Below are 18,013 nucleotides of genomic sequence, written 5' to 3' on the forward strand. Positions count from 1 at the left end.
TACAAGTGCAGGTCCCACTTTTTTGCAAAACGTATCAGTAGTCAAAAAATGGATCAGTTTTCAGAATGAATGCGTGAATGACCACGTTGAAATCAATGCGTCCTTTTTCTGCCTATAAATCAGGACAGAAAAAAATGACGTGTGGATAAGGCCTAAGGTGTGGAGTAAAACTGACGGAATTCTGCAGCGGAATTTTCCGTTTCAGAATCCCACCAGCCTCCATGTCATACTGACAGTCTATGGGAGGCTCGTGTGCCTCCTCTAGCCGCAAGGAAGAATTGACATGCCCATTTTTCTGCGCGGAGAGAGGAGGCGCGCGAGCCATCCATAGACTGCCAGTATAACAGGGAGACTGGTGGGATTCTCCGGAATTCCGCTAGTTTTACTCTTGTGTGAACTGGCCCTAATAGAGACAGAGACATTCACTATACAGTATAGTTCTCAATGAGCACTATGTTGACGGCAAAACAACGGAGGGAAGCAGTTACAGACTCCATCTATCCTCTCCTCTGCTTAATTGCCAATGGCTGTTTGCTCTTTTAAAGCTGGCCACTAAGCCCACATTCCCAATTCCGATTTACAGGCATTTTCAGTACCAGATGTTAGAGGTCTCCTATTGTGTGGTACATAGACTAACAGTATGAAGATTTTACTTTATAGGGCTTTATGTTTCTTTTTCAAAATAGGCCTGAAAGTAGAAAAAAAAGATTTTCCTATTGTACCAGTTATATTGGGTGTTAGTTTAAAAATGATTCACGTTGGAATTTTAAAATATTGCCTCCAGCTTGGTTAGTTTTTCTCTGATTAGATCGTAACATTGAATAATAAATACCAATGTTTGCTTTTCATAATTTTGTTCTTTTTAGATATAATGCTTTGCGTGTCAATATGAATAGTAGATAGTTGGCTCATTGGTTGTTTGGTATCTTTCCATAGGTTTCATATAAGGACGTTACTATTCCCAAATGGTTGCCATTAAAAGCCATGCATCCAGTGGATTACTATTCTTCCTATACCAAAAACTGCACTGGCAATTTTACAATCCAGGAGATCCGAGATATAAGAGCATATTACTATGCAATGTGTGCAGAGACAGATGGTATAATGGGTAAGTAATAGGAGTCCAGCCAATGTTTTAATTACAGCATGGTTAGCTTGTTCTGCTCAGAACATAAAGCAAACAAATGTTGATTTTTTTTTTCTTGAGATGAAGACAAAAGATTGTAAATGTATTCCTATATCTGCAAATTATGTTGTGTCTGCTCATTGACATCTAATGTAAACAAAACTAGCAAAAACTGTTGCATATACTTTTTTAGGCTGGGTTCACACTACGTATATTTCAGTCAGTATTGTGGTCCTCATATTGCAACCAAAACCAGGAGTGGATTGAAAACACAGAAAGGCTCTGTTCACACAATGTTGAAATTGAGTGGATGGCCGCCATATAACAGTAAATAACTGCCATTATTTCAGTATAACAGCCGTTGTTTTTAAATAACAGCAAATATTTACCGTTAAATGGCAGCCATCCATTCAATTTCAACGTTGGGTGAACAGAGCCTTTCTGTGTTTCCAATCCACTCCTGGTTTGGGGTACAATATGAGGACCAAAATACTGACTGAAATATACTGTGTGTGAACCCAGCCTTAGGGCCCTATTCCACGGGCTGATCAATAATGTAAACAAACGCCGATCTGCCAGATCTGCCTATTCAACGGCCGATGGTCGTTTAGCAAGGGCTGCAGGGACATCGTTACCGATGTCCTTGCAGCCCTTGCAGCATACATTATCTAGCAGGGCTTCTCCTCCGCTCCGTCTTCATCCCAATCCCACTCGCAGCATCAACTCCGGAGCGGCCTGACTGAGCTGTCAGACCACTCAGCCAATCACTGGCTGCGGCGGTTCCGGCCTGTGATTGGCTGAGCGGTCTGACAGCTCAGTCAGCGGCACCGAAGCTGCTGCTGCGCGTGGGACCAGGATGAAGACGGAGCGGAGGAGAAGCCCTGCTAGGTAATGTATGCTGCTTGAATTGTCGGTCGCCGGCCTCGCAGCGCTATTCCACACAGCGATGCGCTGTGGTTGACCGATGATTTTAGGTTTGGCCCTAAATAAACGATCAGCCAATGACACGATCAAAAGCTGATCGTTTTTTCTATTCCACCGAGCGATAATCGACTGGGTGTAATAGCACCTTTTTCACTCTCACTTTTTTCTGTTGAGTCCTGCACTTCTTACCTAGCTAATCCTATGCATACAGGAGGCATGGAGGCGGTTCTATTATTTCCCTTTATAGGGCATTGATTGGTTGGCAGTACTAATAATCTATGTGACGATTGCCCCACCATATGTTTAGCTTGAAACAAATAGGCTAATTAGAATTCAGAGCAGATGCTATTAGTACTAGTTTTGAGGGGACACAATGGATGAGCTGAAGTAGAGCGATGTTTCATTAGACATATAGATACAAATATCACGGTTAGTAATTCCATAAATCCCATCTTGATCTTCAGATGCACTTAAAGGGGCTTTTGAGAAGATGTTTGCGCTAAAATAAGATATTCTATAATGAGGTTTTAGTTTCGTTTAGAGAAACAAATGCGATTACTATTCCATTAAAAAGTAATTATTTTGTCTTAGTTTCATTCCCTCAGAGACTGTTTCATTGATACTTATATTTTCTGACAATCCTTTTATTCCATCACACAAGGAAACAAACGGGTGTCGGTCAGATTCTGTTAAATTCTGTAGCTTCTGAAACATGGTCCCTTTCTTTATAGTCAGTGCACAATGGAGTAAATTCACACCATATGGCTATGTTAACACAACGTAAGGTTCATAATAATTACGGCCCTTGTTGTTGATTTGAAACAACGGCTGTGATTTATACGAAATATACATTGTGCTGCCCTCTTTGGAATCCACATAATATACACTCCAGCCAGGATCCCTAGCGGCGCTGCGAGAAACCGACATTCATTGAATAGCGGCCGCAGAAAATACTGTCAGTGCTCACAGTGGAGAATGCGGCTCTGGCCACACTCTACATTGTGAGCAGCGGGGAATAAGGATGCGGGTGCGCAGGGATGCTCCCACAGCCGAAATTCAGCGGCGCTAAAGATCATCCAGCTGGTACTGCAGTACCGGCCGGGATGATCTTTTCTGAGACCGGCCATTCTGTGACACAGACAGTCTCTTACCATGTGTGAACATAGCCTATAAGACTATGTTCACACGCAGTATTTTGCTCAGTATTTTTGTCAGTATTTTTCAAACAAAACCAGGAGTGGGTTGCAAACACAGAAAGGCTATGTTCTCACACTGTTGAAATTGAGTGGATGGCCATCATTTAATGGCAAATATTGACAAGTTATTTTAAAACAACGGCCATTCTTCTGAAATAACAGCCGTTATTTGGTGTTAAAGGGCGGCCATCCACTCAATTTCAACAGCGTGTGAACACAGCTTTTCTGTGTTTGCAACCCACTCCTGGTTTTGTTTGAAAAATACTGACCAAAATACTGAGCAAAATACTGTGTGTGAACATAGCCTAAAACTGGATGATAGTTTAAAGCTAGATTGGAAAAATATTCCATCAGTTACTTTGGTACATGCTCAGAAATGAAAATCTGGACTTTGTATATTCCCCCTGTGCAATTTTAAGTGTATGCTGTGAATGATTTACTCATCTCTATTCATGTTCTGAAACAAAGAAACTATAGGATTACATTGCAGAAGTGAATGCTGAAGACAGGAGAGAGGTGAGAAAGGAAAGAGAAATTCTATTGTTGTGCCATTTCAGGAATTCTGATGCGTATCTGTACAAATCCATATGAAAGTACTATTTGTACGTTCTATTCTCTTACAATTTGTCTTTGGTCTATCTTTATTTCCACCACGCACAGACATGCACATGCATCCCCGGTTAGGAGTCACTATGTTTCTAGGCTATAAATGCAAGAAAACACAAAATCAATAATAAGAACATCTGCATGGTGGTAAAATATGTTCATGTTTTCAAATTGCTGAATTCAAGCTGGATATGGCCATTGAACCATGAAAAGTGTGGGTGTGCAGTAATCTGACAATCAGCCGGCTTTTATAGCTTTAGTGGAGGCTTATGTGCAATTGGCACACACTTGTGGCACACTACAGGCTTCACCTTTAGACACAATGGCAAAATAAAAAGGCAATAGGCTTTAACCTAGGTCTCAGTCACTTACGGGATTAGTTTGTTTTAATCCATGACGACCATTGGTTAGCATCTAGACGTAAGCTAGAAACCTAGTGAGCTCAAATCAAATCAAAGCTTTAGGTCAGGGATGGGGAACCTTCGGCTCTCCAGCTGAGGCAAAACTACAATTCCCATCATGCTAAAGGAGGCAGGGTGGAATATATATATATATACACTCACCGGCCACTTTATTAGGTACACCTGTCCAACTGCACGTTACCACTTAATTTCTAATCAGCCAATCATATGGCGGCAACTCAGTGCATTTAGGCATGTAAACATGGTCAAGACAATCTCCTGCAGTTCAAACCGAGCATCAGTATGGGGAAGAAAGGTGATTTGAGTGCCTTTGAACGTGGCATGGTTGTTGGTGCCAGAAGGGCTGGTCTGAGTATTTCAGAAACTGATGATCTACTGGGATTTTCACGCACAACCATCTCTAGGGTTTACAGAGAATGGTCCGAAAAAGAAAGAACATCCAGTGAGCGGCAGTTCTGTGGGCGGAAATGCCTTGTTGATGCCAGAGGTCAGAGGAGAATGGGCAGACTGGTTCGAGCTGATAGAAAGGCAACAGTGACTCAAATAGCCAACCGTTACAACCAAGGTAGGCAGAAGAGCATCTCTGAACGCACAGTACCTCCAACTTTGAGGCAGATGGGCTACAGCAGCAGAAGACCACACCGGGTGCCACTCCTTTCAGCTAAGAACAGGAAACTGAGGCTACAATTTGCACAAGCTCATCGAAATTGGACAGTAGAAGATTGGAAAAACGTTGCCTGGTCTGATACGTCTCGATTTCTGCTGCGACATTCGGATGGTAGGGTCAGAATTTGGCGTCAACAACATGAAAGCATGGATCCATCCTGCCTTGTATCAACGGTTCAGGCTGGTGGTGGTGGTGTCATGGTGTGGGGAATATTTTCTTGGCACTCTTTGGGCCCCTTGGTACCAATTGAGCATCGTTGCAACACCACAGCCTACCTGAGTATTGCTGCTGACCATGTCCATCCCTTTATGACCACAATGTACCCAGCATCTGATGGCTACTTTCAGCAGGATAATGCGCCATGGCATAAAGCTAGAATCATCTCAGACTGGTTTCTTGAACATGACAATGAGTTCACTGTACTCAAATGGCCTCCACAGTCACCAGATCTCAATCCAATAGAGCATCTTTGGGATGTGGTGGAACGGGAGATTCGCATCATGGATGTGCAGCCGACAAATCTGCGGCAGCTGTGTGATGCCATCATGTCAATATGGACCAAAATCTCTAAGGAAGCTTCCAGCACCTTGTTGTATCTATGCCACGAAGAATTGAGGCAGTTCTGAAGGCAAAAGGGGGTCCAACCCGTTACTAGCATGGTGTACCTAATAAAGTGGCAGGTGAGTGTATATATACATTCACACACACACATATATATATATATATAGTGGTGCCTTGGATTATGAGCAAAATTCGTTCCGGGGCCGTGCTTGTAATCCAAATCCACTCTTAAACCAAAGCTAATTTTCCCATAAGAAATCACTGATATGCAGACAAATGGTTTCATTCCCCAAAAATAATGATTTTTTATTCTGAATAACATGTAAAACAGATGAAACAAACAATGAGAAACAATTGAATATGTCATATTATGGAATATTGTACAGTATAGCAAGCAGCTTGTGCAGCGTAATGTATAGTAAGTGCCTGAACCTGAAAACACAGCAGCAGTTTGTAGATACAGGTTGGAACTGCAGTACTGTCAGAGGTCTGTGTGGCTGAGTGTAAGTACAGGCACATTATAACAGGAATGGAGAGGATGGAAAACACAAGGGCGGACAGAGACTGCAGGGAGCATGAAGGAATGAGCAGGGCAGATGTGGGCACAGTATAGCAGCACTCTCTGTCCAGGGAGAGAGGGGTTACAGCTATGGTGAGATTACCCCCACAGCCCTGTCCCCTGATGCAAGCCCCAGCCTGAAGTGGATCTGCTATGATCTGGAAGGTGAGGGAGACTTCCTGGGTCAGAGTACAGGGCTGTAGAACAGAAGGCAGAAGCAGGATGCAACCAGCTCACCCTTGTAGCATGTGCTTGACCCAAATGTATGAAGAGGTATTCTGGGAAGGAGCAGGTAGTCTGGAACACCTGGTGCCGGCAGGTGATGGCAGGAACCTTGTAGTAATAGAAGATCCACCGCTCCAGTGCAGTAAAAGAGTAGTGGATGTGGAAATAAAGTTTACTCTTTTACTGCATTGGAGCGGTGGATCTTCTATTACTACAAGGTACAGTGCTGTAGACCTCGCTATGCAGACCATGCCCCTCCGCCACTTGCCCACCCACCCAGTACAAACCAAAGCAAAACTCTTAATCAAAATTACAATTTTGAAAAACTGTGAGCTTTTCTTGCAAAACGCTCTTAATCCAAGTTACTCCTGAACCAAGGTAACACTGTATATACAGTATATGGACAATGTATCATGCTCTCATCCCTCCCCCTCACATCCTACACACATTTAAGGCCCTTTAACCCCTTAAGGTCAAAGCCTATTTTTGTTTTTGCGCTTTTGCTTATTCCATTTTAAGTTTAAAAGTCCAAAGCGCTTGCATTTTTTCACCTAGAGACGTATATGAGCGCTTATTTTTTGCGAAACCAATTGTACTTTGCAATGACAGGCATTATTTTTCCATAACATATGCTGCGAAACCGGAAAAAAAATCATTTGCGCTGTCAAATTGAAAAAAAAAACGAATTTGTTTTGATTTCGGGGAGTTTTGCATTTACGCCGTCCGTCCTATGGTAAAACTGACTTGTTATGCATGTTCCTCAAGTCGTTACGATTACTATGATATATAACATGTATAACTTATATTGTATCGGATGGCCTGTAAAAAATTCAAACCATTGTTAAAAAATATACGTTCCTTAAAATCGCTCCATTGCCAGGCTTATAGCGCTTTTATCCTTTGGTCTATGGGGCTGTGTGAGGTGTCAGTTTTTGCGCCATGATGTGTTCTTTCTATCGGTACCTTGATTGCGCATATACGACTTTTTGATCGTTTTTTATTACATTTTTTCTGGATTTGATGCGACCAAAAATGCATTTGATGCGACCAAAAATTTTGCACTTTGGATTTTTTTTGCGCTGACGCCGTTTACCGTGCGAGATCAGGAATGTGATTAATTAATAGTTCGGGCGATTACGCGCGCGGCGATACTAAATATGTTTATTTATTTATTTATTAATTTATATTTATAAAATGGGAAAAGGGGGGTGATTTGGACTTTTATTAGGGGAGGGGATTTTTTATTAATAAAAACACTTTTTTACTTTTTTTTTTACTGTAACTAGAAGCCCCCCTGGGGGACTTGTATATAGACAGCACTGATCTCTCATGGAGATCAATGCTGTGTATATACACAGCAAAGATCGATTAGATCGGTCATAGATTACTATGGCCTCCTGCAGGCCATAGCAATCTATTGCCGAGCCGGGGTCAGCGTCATTCCGACGCTGAGGCCCGGCACGGGCAGAAGAACAGATCTCCCCCCCGCGATCGCATCGCGGGGGGGGAGATCCGTCCCACTAGACACCAGGGATGTGTTTACCTAAGCCTCTAAGTGCAGCTGTCAGGTTTGACAGCTGCACTTAGAGGCTTAATTAGCCGGCGCGGCAAAGGGACCCGCGCCGGCTAATAGAGGCACTGCCCGGCTGCACGTGTCAGCCGGGATCAGCGCCGTTCAGAGCGGGGTCCCGGCGGGACCCCGCTCTGAACACCCCGAGCGGCACCATGACGTATCAGATACGTCATGGGTCGCTAAGGGGTTAAAGACCTTTCTCTTCTCTCCAAATAACCCCTTTACAGCATATGGACACACAACAGATCGTTCCTGCAGTCCTGGTCTTCTGATTGCAAGCCATGTAATAGGCTTAATAAACAAGCGCTGATCCTTGAGATCGCCACCCAGTTACTATGAGCATCAGGCTGTGTATTTTGGCCTTTAGGCCCTTTGACCCACTTGTAGTTTTGGCTTACAAATACTGATGCAAAATACTGAGCCAAATGCTGCAGTGTGAAACCAGCCTAAAGGAGAGAGACTGCTGAAATGTTCACCTCCTCCTGTTATTAGATATTTTTTTTTATTTGAGATTTTTGAATAGAAGTAAATTACAAATCTATATAACTTTCTGAAACCTGTAGATTTTCGCTGGAGTACCCCTTTAAATAAGCCTAAGGGGATGAGTACATTTTACAGGCACGGAACTGTGTGATAATACATGAAAATATTAGAATCATTTAATTATCACTAAATGAGAAGGCCCCTGGTGTGTCCAAATATATCCTTTTAGCAGCTAAAATAGTAATTTAAACAGCCATAGCCATAATCCTAAATACTGCTGTTATTCCAATTACATTACCTATAACCATGTGTTGCATTGACAGTTTGTTCTTTATTGGAAAATAAATAAACATTTTGCAAGCAAATATTTTTAATGAATCGCTTCAAAATCTCTTTTTTCTTGTCTTTGTTAGGTGAAATCCTTTTAGCTCTAGCAGATATGGGGCTATTAAATACAACATATGTGTTGTTTACATCAGACCATGGAGAGCTCGCAATGGAACATAGGCAATTTTATAAGATGAGCATGTATGAAGGAAGCTCTCATGTACCACTTCTAATAATGGGACCCAAGATTGCACCTGGAAAGAGGGTATCAAATATTGTGTCTCTTGTAGACCTTTACCCCACCATGCTTGGTAGGTACAGTGTGAAAGAAAATCAAACTTTTACCATTTGGGTCCAAGCTTGGGGAACATATACATAGGCTTCTCTAAGCACATTTATTTAGAAGTATTTCATATTAAAAAGAGTGCTTGGAACTGTAATTGCTGAGACTGGGTATGTTTACACTGTCCGGCCTTGTGTCTGGCGTAGGCATTGTGAAGCAAGTCTACCCCTGCTCCTTAGGTGTATCATGATTTGCGTCTGAAAACAGGCGTAAATCATGATAAATCTGGTGCGGAGGAGGGGGGGGTGTCCAAAACTTACATATCTTTATTCTATAAGTCAGTCTGAATACAGCGATATGCAGTTTATATAGCTTTTCTAATGTTTTACTAACACTGATCATTGCTATACCATAGCACAGCATTGATCAGTGTTATCTGTGGCAGATCTGTGTGAGACTCTATGCATTGATCGCCGATCTGACTGCTTGAATGCATGTATAATGTTATACAAAGAGGCACAGCCAAATACTTATCTGTTTACTTCTATTTTTATGCTTTCATTTTCCTTTTCTTTTTGTTTAGACATTGCTGGACTTACCGCACCTCAACACATTAGTGGTTTTTCTCTATTGCCTTTATTGAATCCAAGGTCAAGCAATGATCTGATTTCAGGGTCCGTCTTACATCCTAACTGGGCTCTGAGTCAGTTTCATGGTTCTGACGCAAATGCTTCAACCTACATGCTGAGAGTGAATGACTGGAAGTACATTGCGTACTCAGATGGTGATTCAGTTCCCCCACAGCTATTCGGTAAGATCATTGCTGAGGGTATTCATTGTAATTTGTTATGTTACTAGTATATGAAGTAGATTAGATTTGTTTCTGACTAAAAGGCTAATCCACCTGGTATAATATACTACTCATTGAATGGAAACCCAAACACAAAGAGCAATTGATTGCTTGTGCAGTGCTTAAAGGGATTATGCAGCAGCAGAAAAATACATTTTGTTTATGTGAAATGATTAAACATACTAATATACAGTGTGAGTCAATTTCAGAAATTAAAGGGGAAATTTCATATATGACTATCCCAGCCAGTGGCCCCCATCTTGAGATGGGAAGGTGGTCATGTAGCATCATTAAAGAAGACCAGAATTGTCTCAGAAATCAATTTTCACAATTTGATTTGCAACATCTCTTGTGGTTCAAAAGTTATTAACTCAGAAAGTCGCAACAACAACTGGGAACAGTTGGTTGTGTTGTCCTGGGTGCAGAACACAGAGATGAGGATCCAATCAATTTGGAAACAATTCTGGTCTTCTTTAATAGGCTACATAACCAGATTCTCAATAGGAAAAACTTGCTCTTCATCAACTATAGTGGTTTTCAAAATGGCAGCCATGTTCTGGACATAACCTAAAAGATCGGCCCCCCACCCATCACTTGGTGGGGTATTAGAATACTTTATTTTCCCTTCCATATCTAAAGTAAAAGGGTGTCCTTGGACTATATAGAAAAATATAACTTACGCTGGCACTACCAGAATCTCGTTTGTGACGGGGGGGGGGGGGGGGTGTTCGAAAGGTAGGGAGTGGACGAAACAGTGGGCGTGAAACACACACAAGGAGGTGTGGCCTCTGCACATGCCATAAATTGTTAGTGAAATCTTTGCTGCCTCCTTGCTGGCGTAGATTTCACTGATGACGCACAGGGAACTCCAGTGCACTGGGATGTGCACCTCTACATAAATCCTGTCTGCCCTTGTACTGTCGGGGGATTTTTTAAGACCGGCGTGTGAGATGCCAATCTTGATACAGTCCCACCCATTGTGTCTGAAATGAAGGAAAGTCCAGCCTCTGTGTGCACCACATTTATAATTTTTCCAGGGGAAAAATGATACTGAAACCTGCGCCAGCTCTGAGCTAGCGTAGGTTTCAGATTATTTGCATGGTGAGGCTCCGTGCGATCGGGATTTATGTAGAGGCAGTGCGCCTCTACATAAATCCCCTGAGCTCCAGAGCTGCGGGGACATTTGTAAGCCCGACGTAAAAAAAAACACCGGACTTCATATGTCCCCCTAAGTGTATTATATATAGAGCCCTTTTGTGAGCTACATTAATTTTTAATAGTACATTTTGCCCAGTATTCTAATATAAGACATCACGATTAATGTTATCCAGTAAAGCAAAAAAGAAAAAGTTCAAATGGATTTAACTTTTTTTCCCCCAACAAAAAGTATTTGCTAAAGTTAAAAATGTGTTCTATTATATTGTTAAACTCATGTGCCAATGGGTCTGGGTCAGTATGACCCCACTTGTCTCAACCAGCGGCACTTGTAGAAAGACCAGCTTGATGAGGATAATGTACAGCAATTTTCTCTAGTTAATGTTTCTGCTATTGCCTCCATTCTCTTGCTCTCAGTTTTGCCATATTCTGACTTAATACTTTAATGTTTTACTTTAGAGCCACAAAATTAGGCCTTATGCAGGAGATAAAGCTTTGACTTTATGTTAGCATGTGGTGGTGTATAACAGAATCCCAGGCATGATGTGTGCCAGGCCTAGGACCACGTAACATGTAATGGAATGACTACAACATGAATCCTTCATACAGCAATTTGTATGCACTCTTAGGCCCAGTTCACACAGAGCAAAAAACGTCATAATACCGCGGTGGAATCCCGCCGTGCTCAGTGTCCTGCAGTGTCTGAATAGAAGGGCATTCCAGGTCTGCGCTTGTAATCCAAATCTTCCCATAAGAAATCACTGAAACGCAGAAAATTGGTTCCACACCCCAAAAATTATGATTTTTTAAAAATTCTGAATAACATGTAAAACAAATAAAAACAAAAACCAGAGGGGCGCTTCCTAGTGCAATAAATAAGGTATCAAGGATGTCAAGTCGGGGTGCTGGTGTGCACTCACCTGGTGGAGTTGTGCAAACGATAGGCACAACTCTATAATAGACATATAAGATGGTACGTCACAGCAGTTTCTAGGCGATACACCCCATCAAGTAGGAAAGAGGCATGTAGTAGCGTGAGCCAGCAGGATCACTAAACTAAGAGGACACCCCAACAAACTGGAACAGCGCAGGTGTACCGTAGTAATCAGAGGTCATCAAGGATCGGAGATATGGAATGTACTTTTTATTGACGCAACGCGTTTCGGCCTACAACATCTAACTTTTTCAAGAATAAAAAGATCGATCAAACACTCTTATAAAGACTCATACAAAGGATTAACTAGAAAAGACTTCCAGGTCAACGGCCTCAGAGGTTGCAGGAAATGAACATATTTATTAAAAACAGGCAAACAATTTAAAGGGCATATAAAAAGATCGAGATCTTAATTAAAGACATCTATCTAGTATATACCGGGCCCATTCCCGGCCTTCGCGCGCATTCTCCTCCGCTACCGTTGCCAGAGGCTTCAGGAGGCTCCGGAAGTACCCGAAGCCTCTGTCATTCTTCCAAAGCTCTCCCGAGCAGCCGAGCATCTCCGATTAGACACTCGGCTGCCTGGGAGAGTTTTGGGCATCCCCGACGCAGTCAGTGAACATCACACTGGCTGCGCCGGCATCGGGAGCGGAGAAGAAGAGGGGCGGAGGCCGGGAACGGGCCCGGGTGAGCTAACTGTTTGTTTGTTTCATTAGTTTAGCTGCAGTTAACCCTGCACTGCTGCGGTCAGGCAGGGGTTAACATTTTCCGGCGTATAAGGCGAATTCCTGACAATCTGATTAAATGTCAGGGGTCGTCTTATACGCCCAGTCGCCTTATACGCTGGAAAATATGGTATTAATCACATAAAAGGCGCAGATAATTCATTAGATAAAAAAGTTGGTAATAAATGCGCTACGTGATGAAACGCAAAAATATGTATAATATGTGTCATAATTGACATCAAGTTTGTGTACTCAATGAATGTTAATATATATTTAAAAATATGTATCGGATCTTCAGGTGGGGAATATCCGCATCATAAGTGTAACATCAATGATGTGGGGGGCCGAATAGTGGCTTCTATCCACCATTAGAGCTGTCTCAACTCGGTAACAGGAGTCAAGCGGCGTGGACTACTACTATGCTCCGCTTGACTCGTGTTAATGAGTTGAGACAGCTCTGCGTCAATAAAAAGTACGTTCCATATCTCCGATCCTTGATGACCTCTGATTACCACGGTACACCTGCGCTGTTCCAGTTTGTTGGGGTTTCCTCTTGGTCCAGTGGTCCTACCGGCTCACGCTACTACATGTAAAACAAATGACCAGAAAAGGTTAACTGCCAGGACCCAGCAGAAAACAGATTGTCCTCTCGCATCTAGGGCGCAGGTGTTCAAATATAGACACTCTAATAGCTCAACCGCATCTGAGTCTGAACGCGGTGCTAAGAAACGAGTGTCAACCTTATATTGTCATGAAAAACAAAGGTAATTTATTTTGCCATTTTGCGATTACTAGCGTTGTGCCTAATTGCACAACCCTAGTAGGTGAGTGTATAGTCTGCCCCCTTGGGTATCTCTATTGCTCATTTATCTCAATTTTCTGACTATATTGCACCAGGAAGCGCCCTTCTGTTTGTGTTTTGTTTTAATGTAAAACAAATGAAACAAAGATTTATAAACAGCTGAATATGTGATATTATAAGTTACAGTACAGTACAGCAATCAGCATGTGGAGTATATTGTACAGTAAGTGCTCAAACCTGAAAAACAGCAGCAGTTTGTGGATACAGGATGGAGCATGGGAAACGCAAAGGGCTGACAGAGACTGCAGGGGAGTATGAAGGAATAAGCAGGGCAGATGTGGGCACATACATGCAGCACTCACTGTCCGGGGAGAGAGGGGTTACAGCTATGGAGAGATTACCTCCACAGTCCTGTCCCCTGATGTAAGCCCCAGCCTAAAGTGGATCTGCTATGATTTGGAAGGTGAGGGAGACTTCCTGGGTCAGAGTACACGGCTGAAATAACAATCAACCAGAAGAGATTCTCGGATTCTAATTGGATTTCACAGCAGCTAGGGCTGCTGTAAAAAGAAAAAAAAAGTCATGCTTACCCCAGTCCCCAGTAGGTTCCCCTGAGGCTCCTTCCGGACCCCTGTTGCTTACCTAGTCTCCCTGCTTTTTTTTTTTTTTATCCCTGTGTTGATTGCATAAATAATGGAAGTAAACAGATTGGAGGCTTGTTAGTGTAGGAAACATAATTATAATTCCCCAGTGGATTAGGCTTACTATTTCAGCACAAAAAAGCTTGACACATAATTGGTATAACTACTGCATAATTGTATATTGCTGTGATAGTAGCACATAACATTTATGGGGGTAATTGCATACCAATGATTCTAATATACTATACATACATACACACATACATATATACAGATAGATAGATAGATAGATAGATAGATAGATAGATAGATAGATAGATAGATATAGATTTATAATTAACTTTTATTTAAGAACTTCAAGTCTTCCAGTACTTATCAGCTGCTGTATGTTCTAGGGGAAGTGGTGTATTCTTTCCTGTCTGACACTGTGCTCTCTGCTGCCATCTCTGTCTCTGTCTCAGGAACTGTCCAGAGCAGCAGCAGATCCCCATAGAAAACCGACAGAGGTGTCAGCAGAGAGCACTGTGTCAGACTGGAAAGAGTACACAACTTCCTGTAAGACATACAGTAGCTGACAAGTACTGGAAGACTTGAGATTTTTAAATAGAAGTAATTTGCAAATGTATATAACTTTATAGTCAACTTTATCGTTAAAATAGCCAGCAATGGAGTTTGCTTCATGCTGGTTATTAGCCATGTCCCTCTGCCAGGTATAGAGAAGTTCCTGAGCCCTCCCTATATCCCCATAACCACACCATGGTGTAACTGGAGCAGATAGGGGTTAATTTACACACTGGTACCACTGGCTTCACTCACTTGTGAGGACCACCATGCAGGGATGTGCCCTTACTGCCAGAATTGCCCACAGATAACAGCTGGTCACTGGGGCCTCCATAATATGTCATCAGATTCTAACCCGTAGGGATTGTCCAAAGCAAAGAAACAATGCAATTCATTGGCTGTTATGCTACTGTACATCCATCAAGGTCATGTTATTGTTACTAAACAAAGAAACAGTAGGCTGGACTTAGCGTTGGCTGGCAGCCTAGGACAGACCCAATCCGAAACGTATGGTGCCGTTTTGGCAGGAGGTAAATGCAGGTCTCTATAATCATAGTCATTTCTGCTTTGCATATGGTCGGTTCATTATTGCTCATTTATATGTACACCCACGTCATTTATTAAATGTGCCCTGATAAGAATAAAGTTATAAAAGTGTGCATGTGCCCACCTTGGTATATCCCTGTGTTATTATGATCTTGTTATAGAGACATGACAGGCAGAATAGAGCAGAAAATGAAAGTTGACCATGTTTCCAATGAAAGATATTGCTGCCAGTTCTTAGTTTCAGTAATAATTAGCTATAAACATATGTAGTTGAGGCTTTCTCCTGGCCAGCAATAGTGGTTTCCTGGTGAGCCAAATTATACTTTTGTTGTTTTAGACGTCCATTCATCATCACATAAGCCACATGCAATCCACTGTCTACTTCTAATTATTACTTCATGTTAAAGATGTATTTATAGCTGTCCATTGTATATAATTACCATACATTCTATGCATGTTCTTTCTGCTAATTTGCAATTCATAAAAACAAACAACCTGCATTGTTTAAAGCACAATGTTTCATCTAATAGTGTATGATAGAGGCACATTAGGTTATAGTTAAAAAACAACAACATCACATTAGAGTCCTTTTAGGCTATGTTCACACAACTATCTTCAACGGCCCTTATTTGATACTTGAAATAATGGCCGTTGTTTTGAGTAACAAACAACGTCTGTGGTAGAAACATGGTACCTTTCATATATACAGCTGTGCTTCCAGAACATAGACAATGCTTTTATTCTATAGTAAAGGAGTCAAAAAGGCTTTGCTGAGCTCCTGAAGTGCAGCAAGCTGTAAGACATTACAGCTTGCTGCTATTCAGGAGATTGAAAAAGCCTCTGATTCTTTGTAGAAGAATAAAAGCATTTTATACATTCTGGAAGCACAACTGGATATATGAAAGGTACCATGTGTCTCCTTGCCCTGACAGCTAACAATGGCCACAGTTTGGAATTTGAATTACAATTGACAGATTCTCTTTAAAGGGAACCTGTCATTAGATTTTATACCCCATCCAAAGCATCAGTGTTGCCTTGCCATGTGATGTAGGTGACCAGCCTTCTAATTCTGCCTCATTGCGAAGGGTGGCTTCACCCACAGCTTTTTTTGAGGCCTTCAAAAAATGGCAGAAAAAGATAACGTTTGCCACTTTATTTTGGCGATTTTGACTTTTTTTATGCCTTTGGCGTTTTTGCGATAAACAGAAGAAATTCCACCAAACTGTATGGAAGAGAAACAACACAGATTGCTAAAAAAAAAGAAGACCGCTTAATAACACATATTACAAAGTTATATAACTTTGTAATGTGTGTTAATTAAGCAGAAAAAAGACTACCCCTTTAAATAACTGCCATGGTGTCATTGTTTTGTCTTTTGTCGTTTGGGAAAAATTCTAATTCTTACATTGTATAATAGACATAAATATGATTATATCCCATGTAGTATACTGCATTACAGAAAAGATGTCTCAGATGATGCCAAACATCTCAATGAGCAGATGTAATCCTAATGAAATGTATTTACCATGAAAAGTTGAAATGTTTCCATAGTGACTATTAGATGCGTGTCTGTGAATAGATATTTGATGATCTGCATAGGGAACAATAAGAAAACTACAAGATCTGCTACAAAAAGTACTTCACACTCTGGGGTGTAACTACCACTATAGCAGCCATAGTGGTTGCTATGGGGCCCACCACATCAGGGGGGCCCCATTGCCTGCTCCTGCAATACACTGGGCCCCCTGAACTGTCATAATTTTCAGCACCAGGTGGACAGCTTAGGGTCAGTCGGGAAGGAAGGGGGGCCCAATCAAAAGTTTGGTATGGGGCCCAGCCATTTCTAGTTACGCCAGTGTTCACACTTAAAAGACATGTTTACATGGTGCTTGTGGTGAGGGATTCTGTCTGTCGTGCTATATCTGTGCTATTATTGAATGAGTATTATTTATTTATTTATTTATTTACTTTTTTAAATTATACTTTTCACTAGCTATACTTTAAAATCCTGAAATCTTGCTTTCTATTTGACCACTAACCTAATAAAAAGCCAAAACTTTCTGTTCTGTAAGGTCTCCTCCTTATCGCCTCAAGCAATATTACAATGAAAGGGGACACCAGTAGATAAGACATGATTATGCCATTCACAATAAGCAATATTGTATAATGCACAGGCTACAAAGTGTGTCTAGAAAATTATTCCATAGTTGTTAATACTCCCCCCCTCCCAGTCTATTGTTCCTTCTATCCATGCGGCTTCTGTTAAGCATATAGGAGCCTGAAAAATTCTAGATGACACATTCCTTTTAGGATGGCGGTATCTTCTACACTCTACTTTGAAAATGTCTTTCTACACTTAGATATAAGTAGATAATCCATGATTGAAATTCTCTATTCACTTGATAAGACCCGTACTTGACATAGAGGCACATTTTAAACCTCTTACTTTGTTATATATTTTCAGACCTAATAAAGGACCCAGAGGAACTGAACAATGTTGCAGCACAGTTTCCTGACATTGTCCGCTCTATGGAGAAGAAGCTGCGGTCCATTCTAGATTATAAGGAAGTCTCTGCCAGGGTGCACCAGTACAATAAGCAATCATTTGCCAGCTGGAAAGAAAGTCTAAGAAGTAATTACACTAATGTCATTTCTAACCTGAGATGGCATCTGGATTGGAGCTTGAGACCCAAGACTTATGAACTGGCAATTGACAGATGGCTGAAGAATGAGAGTAATGGAATTTCCAAAAGTACAGGTCACATATCACATAAAACATTACATGCAAAGAGAAAAAAGCACTGAATAACCATGAATGTGTAGTAGTAGTAATAATAATAATAATAA

The 18,013-nt window shown here is 41.5% G+C and overlaps 1 protein-coding gene across 1 annotated transcript in view; it reads left to right on the forward strand.

Annotated features, from left to right (window-relative positions):
- ARSK (arylsulfatase family member K) overlaps nt 1-18,013 on the forward strand; it is a 35,381-nt gene extending 17,368 nt beyond the window's left edge. The window contains exons 5-8 of the mRNA XM_069962938.1: nt 937-1,108; nt 8,756-8,980; nt 9,536-9,763; nt 17,631-18,013. Coding sequence (XP_069819039.1) covers nt 937-1,108; nt 8,756-8,980; nt 9,536-9,763; nt 17,631-17,971 — 966 coding nt within the window. The 3' untranslated portion in view covers nt 17,972-18,013. The remainder of the gene's footprint in view (nt 1-936; nt 1,109-8,755; nt 8,981-9,535; nt 9,764-17,630) is intronic.

Source organism: Dendropsophus ebraccatus, chromosome 3 (genome assembly GCF_027789765.1).
Source record: "Dendropsophus ebraccatus isolate aDenEbr1 chromosome 3, aDenEbr1.pat, whole genome shotgun sequence".
Taxonomy (NCBI): Eukaryota; Metazoa; Chordata; class Amphibia; order Anura; family Hylidae; genus Dendropsophus; species Dendropsophus ebraccatus.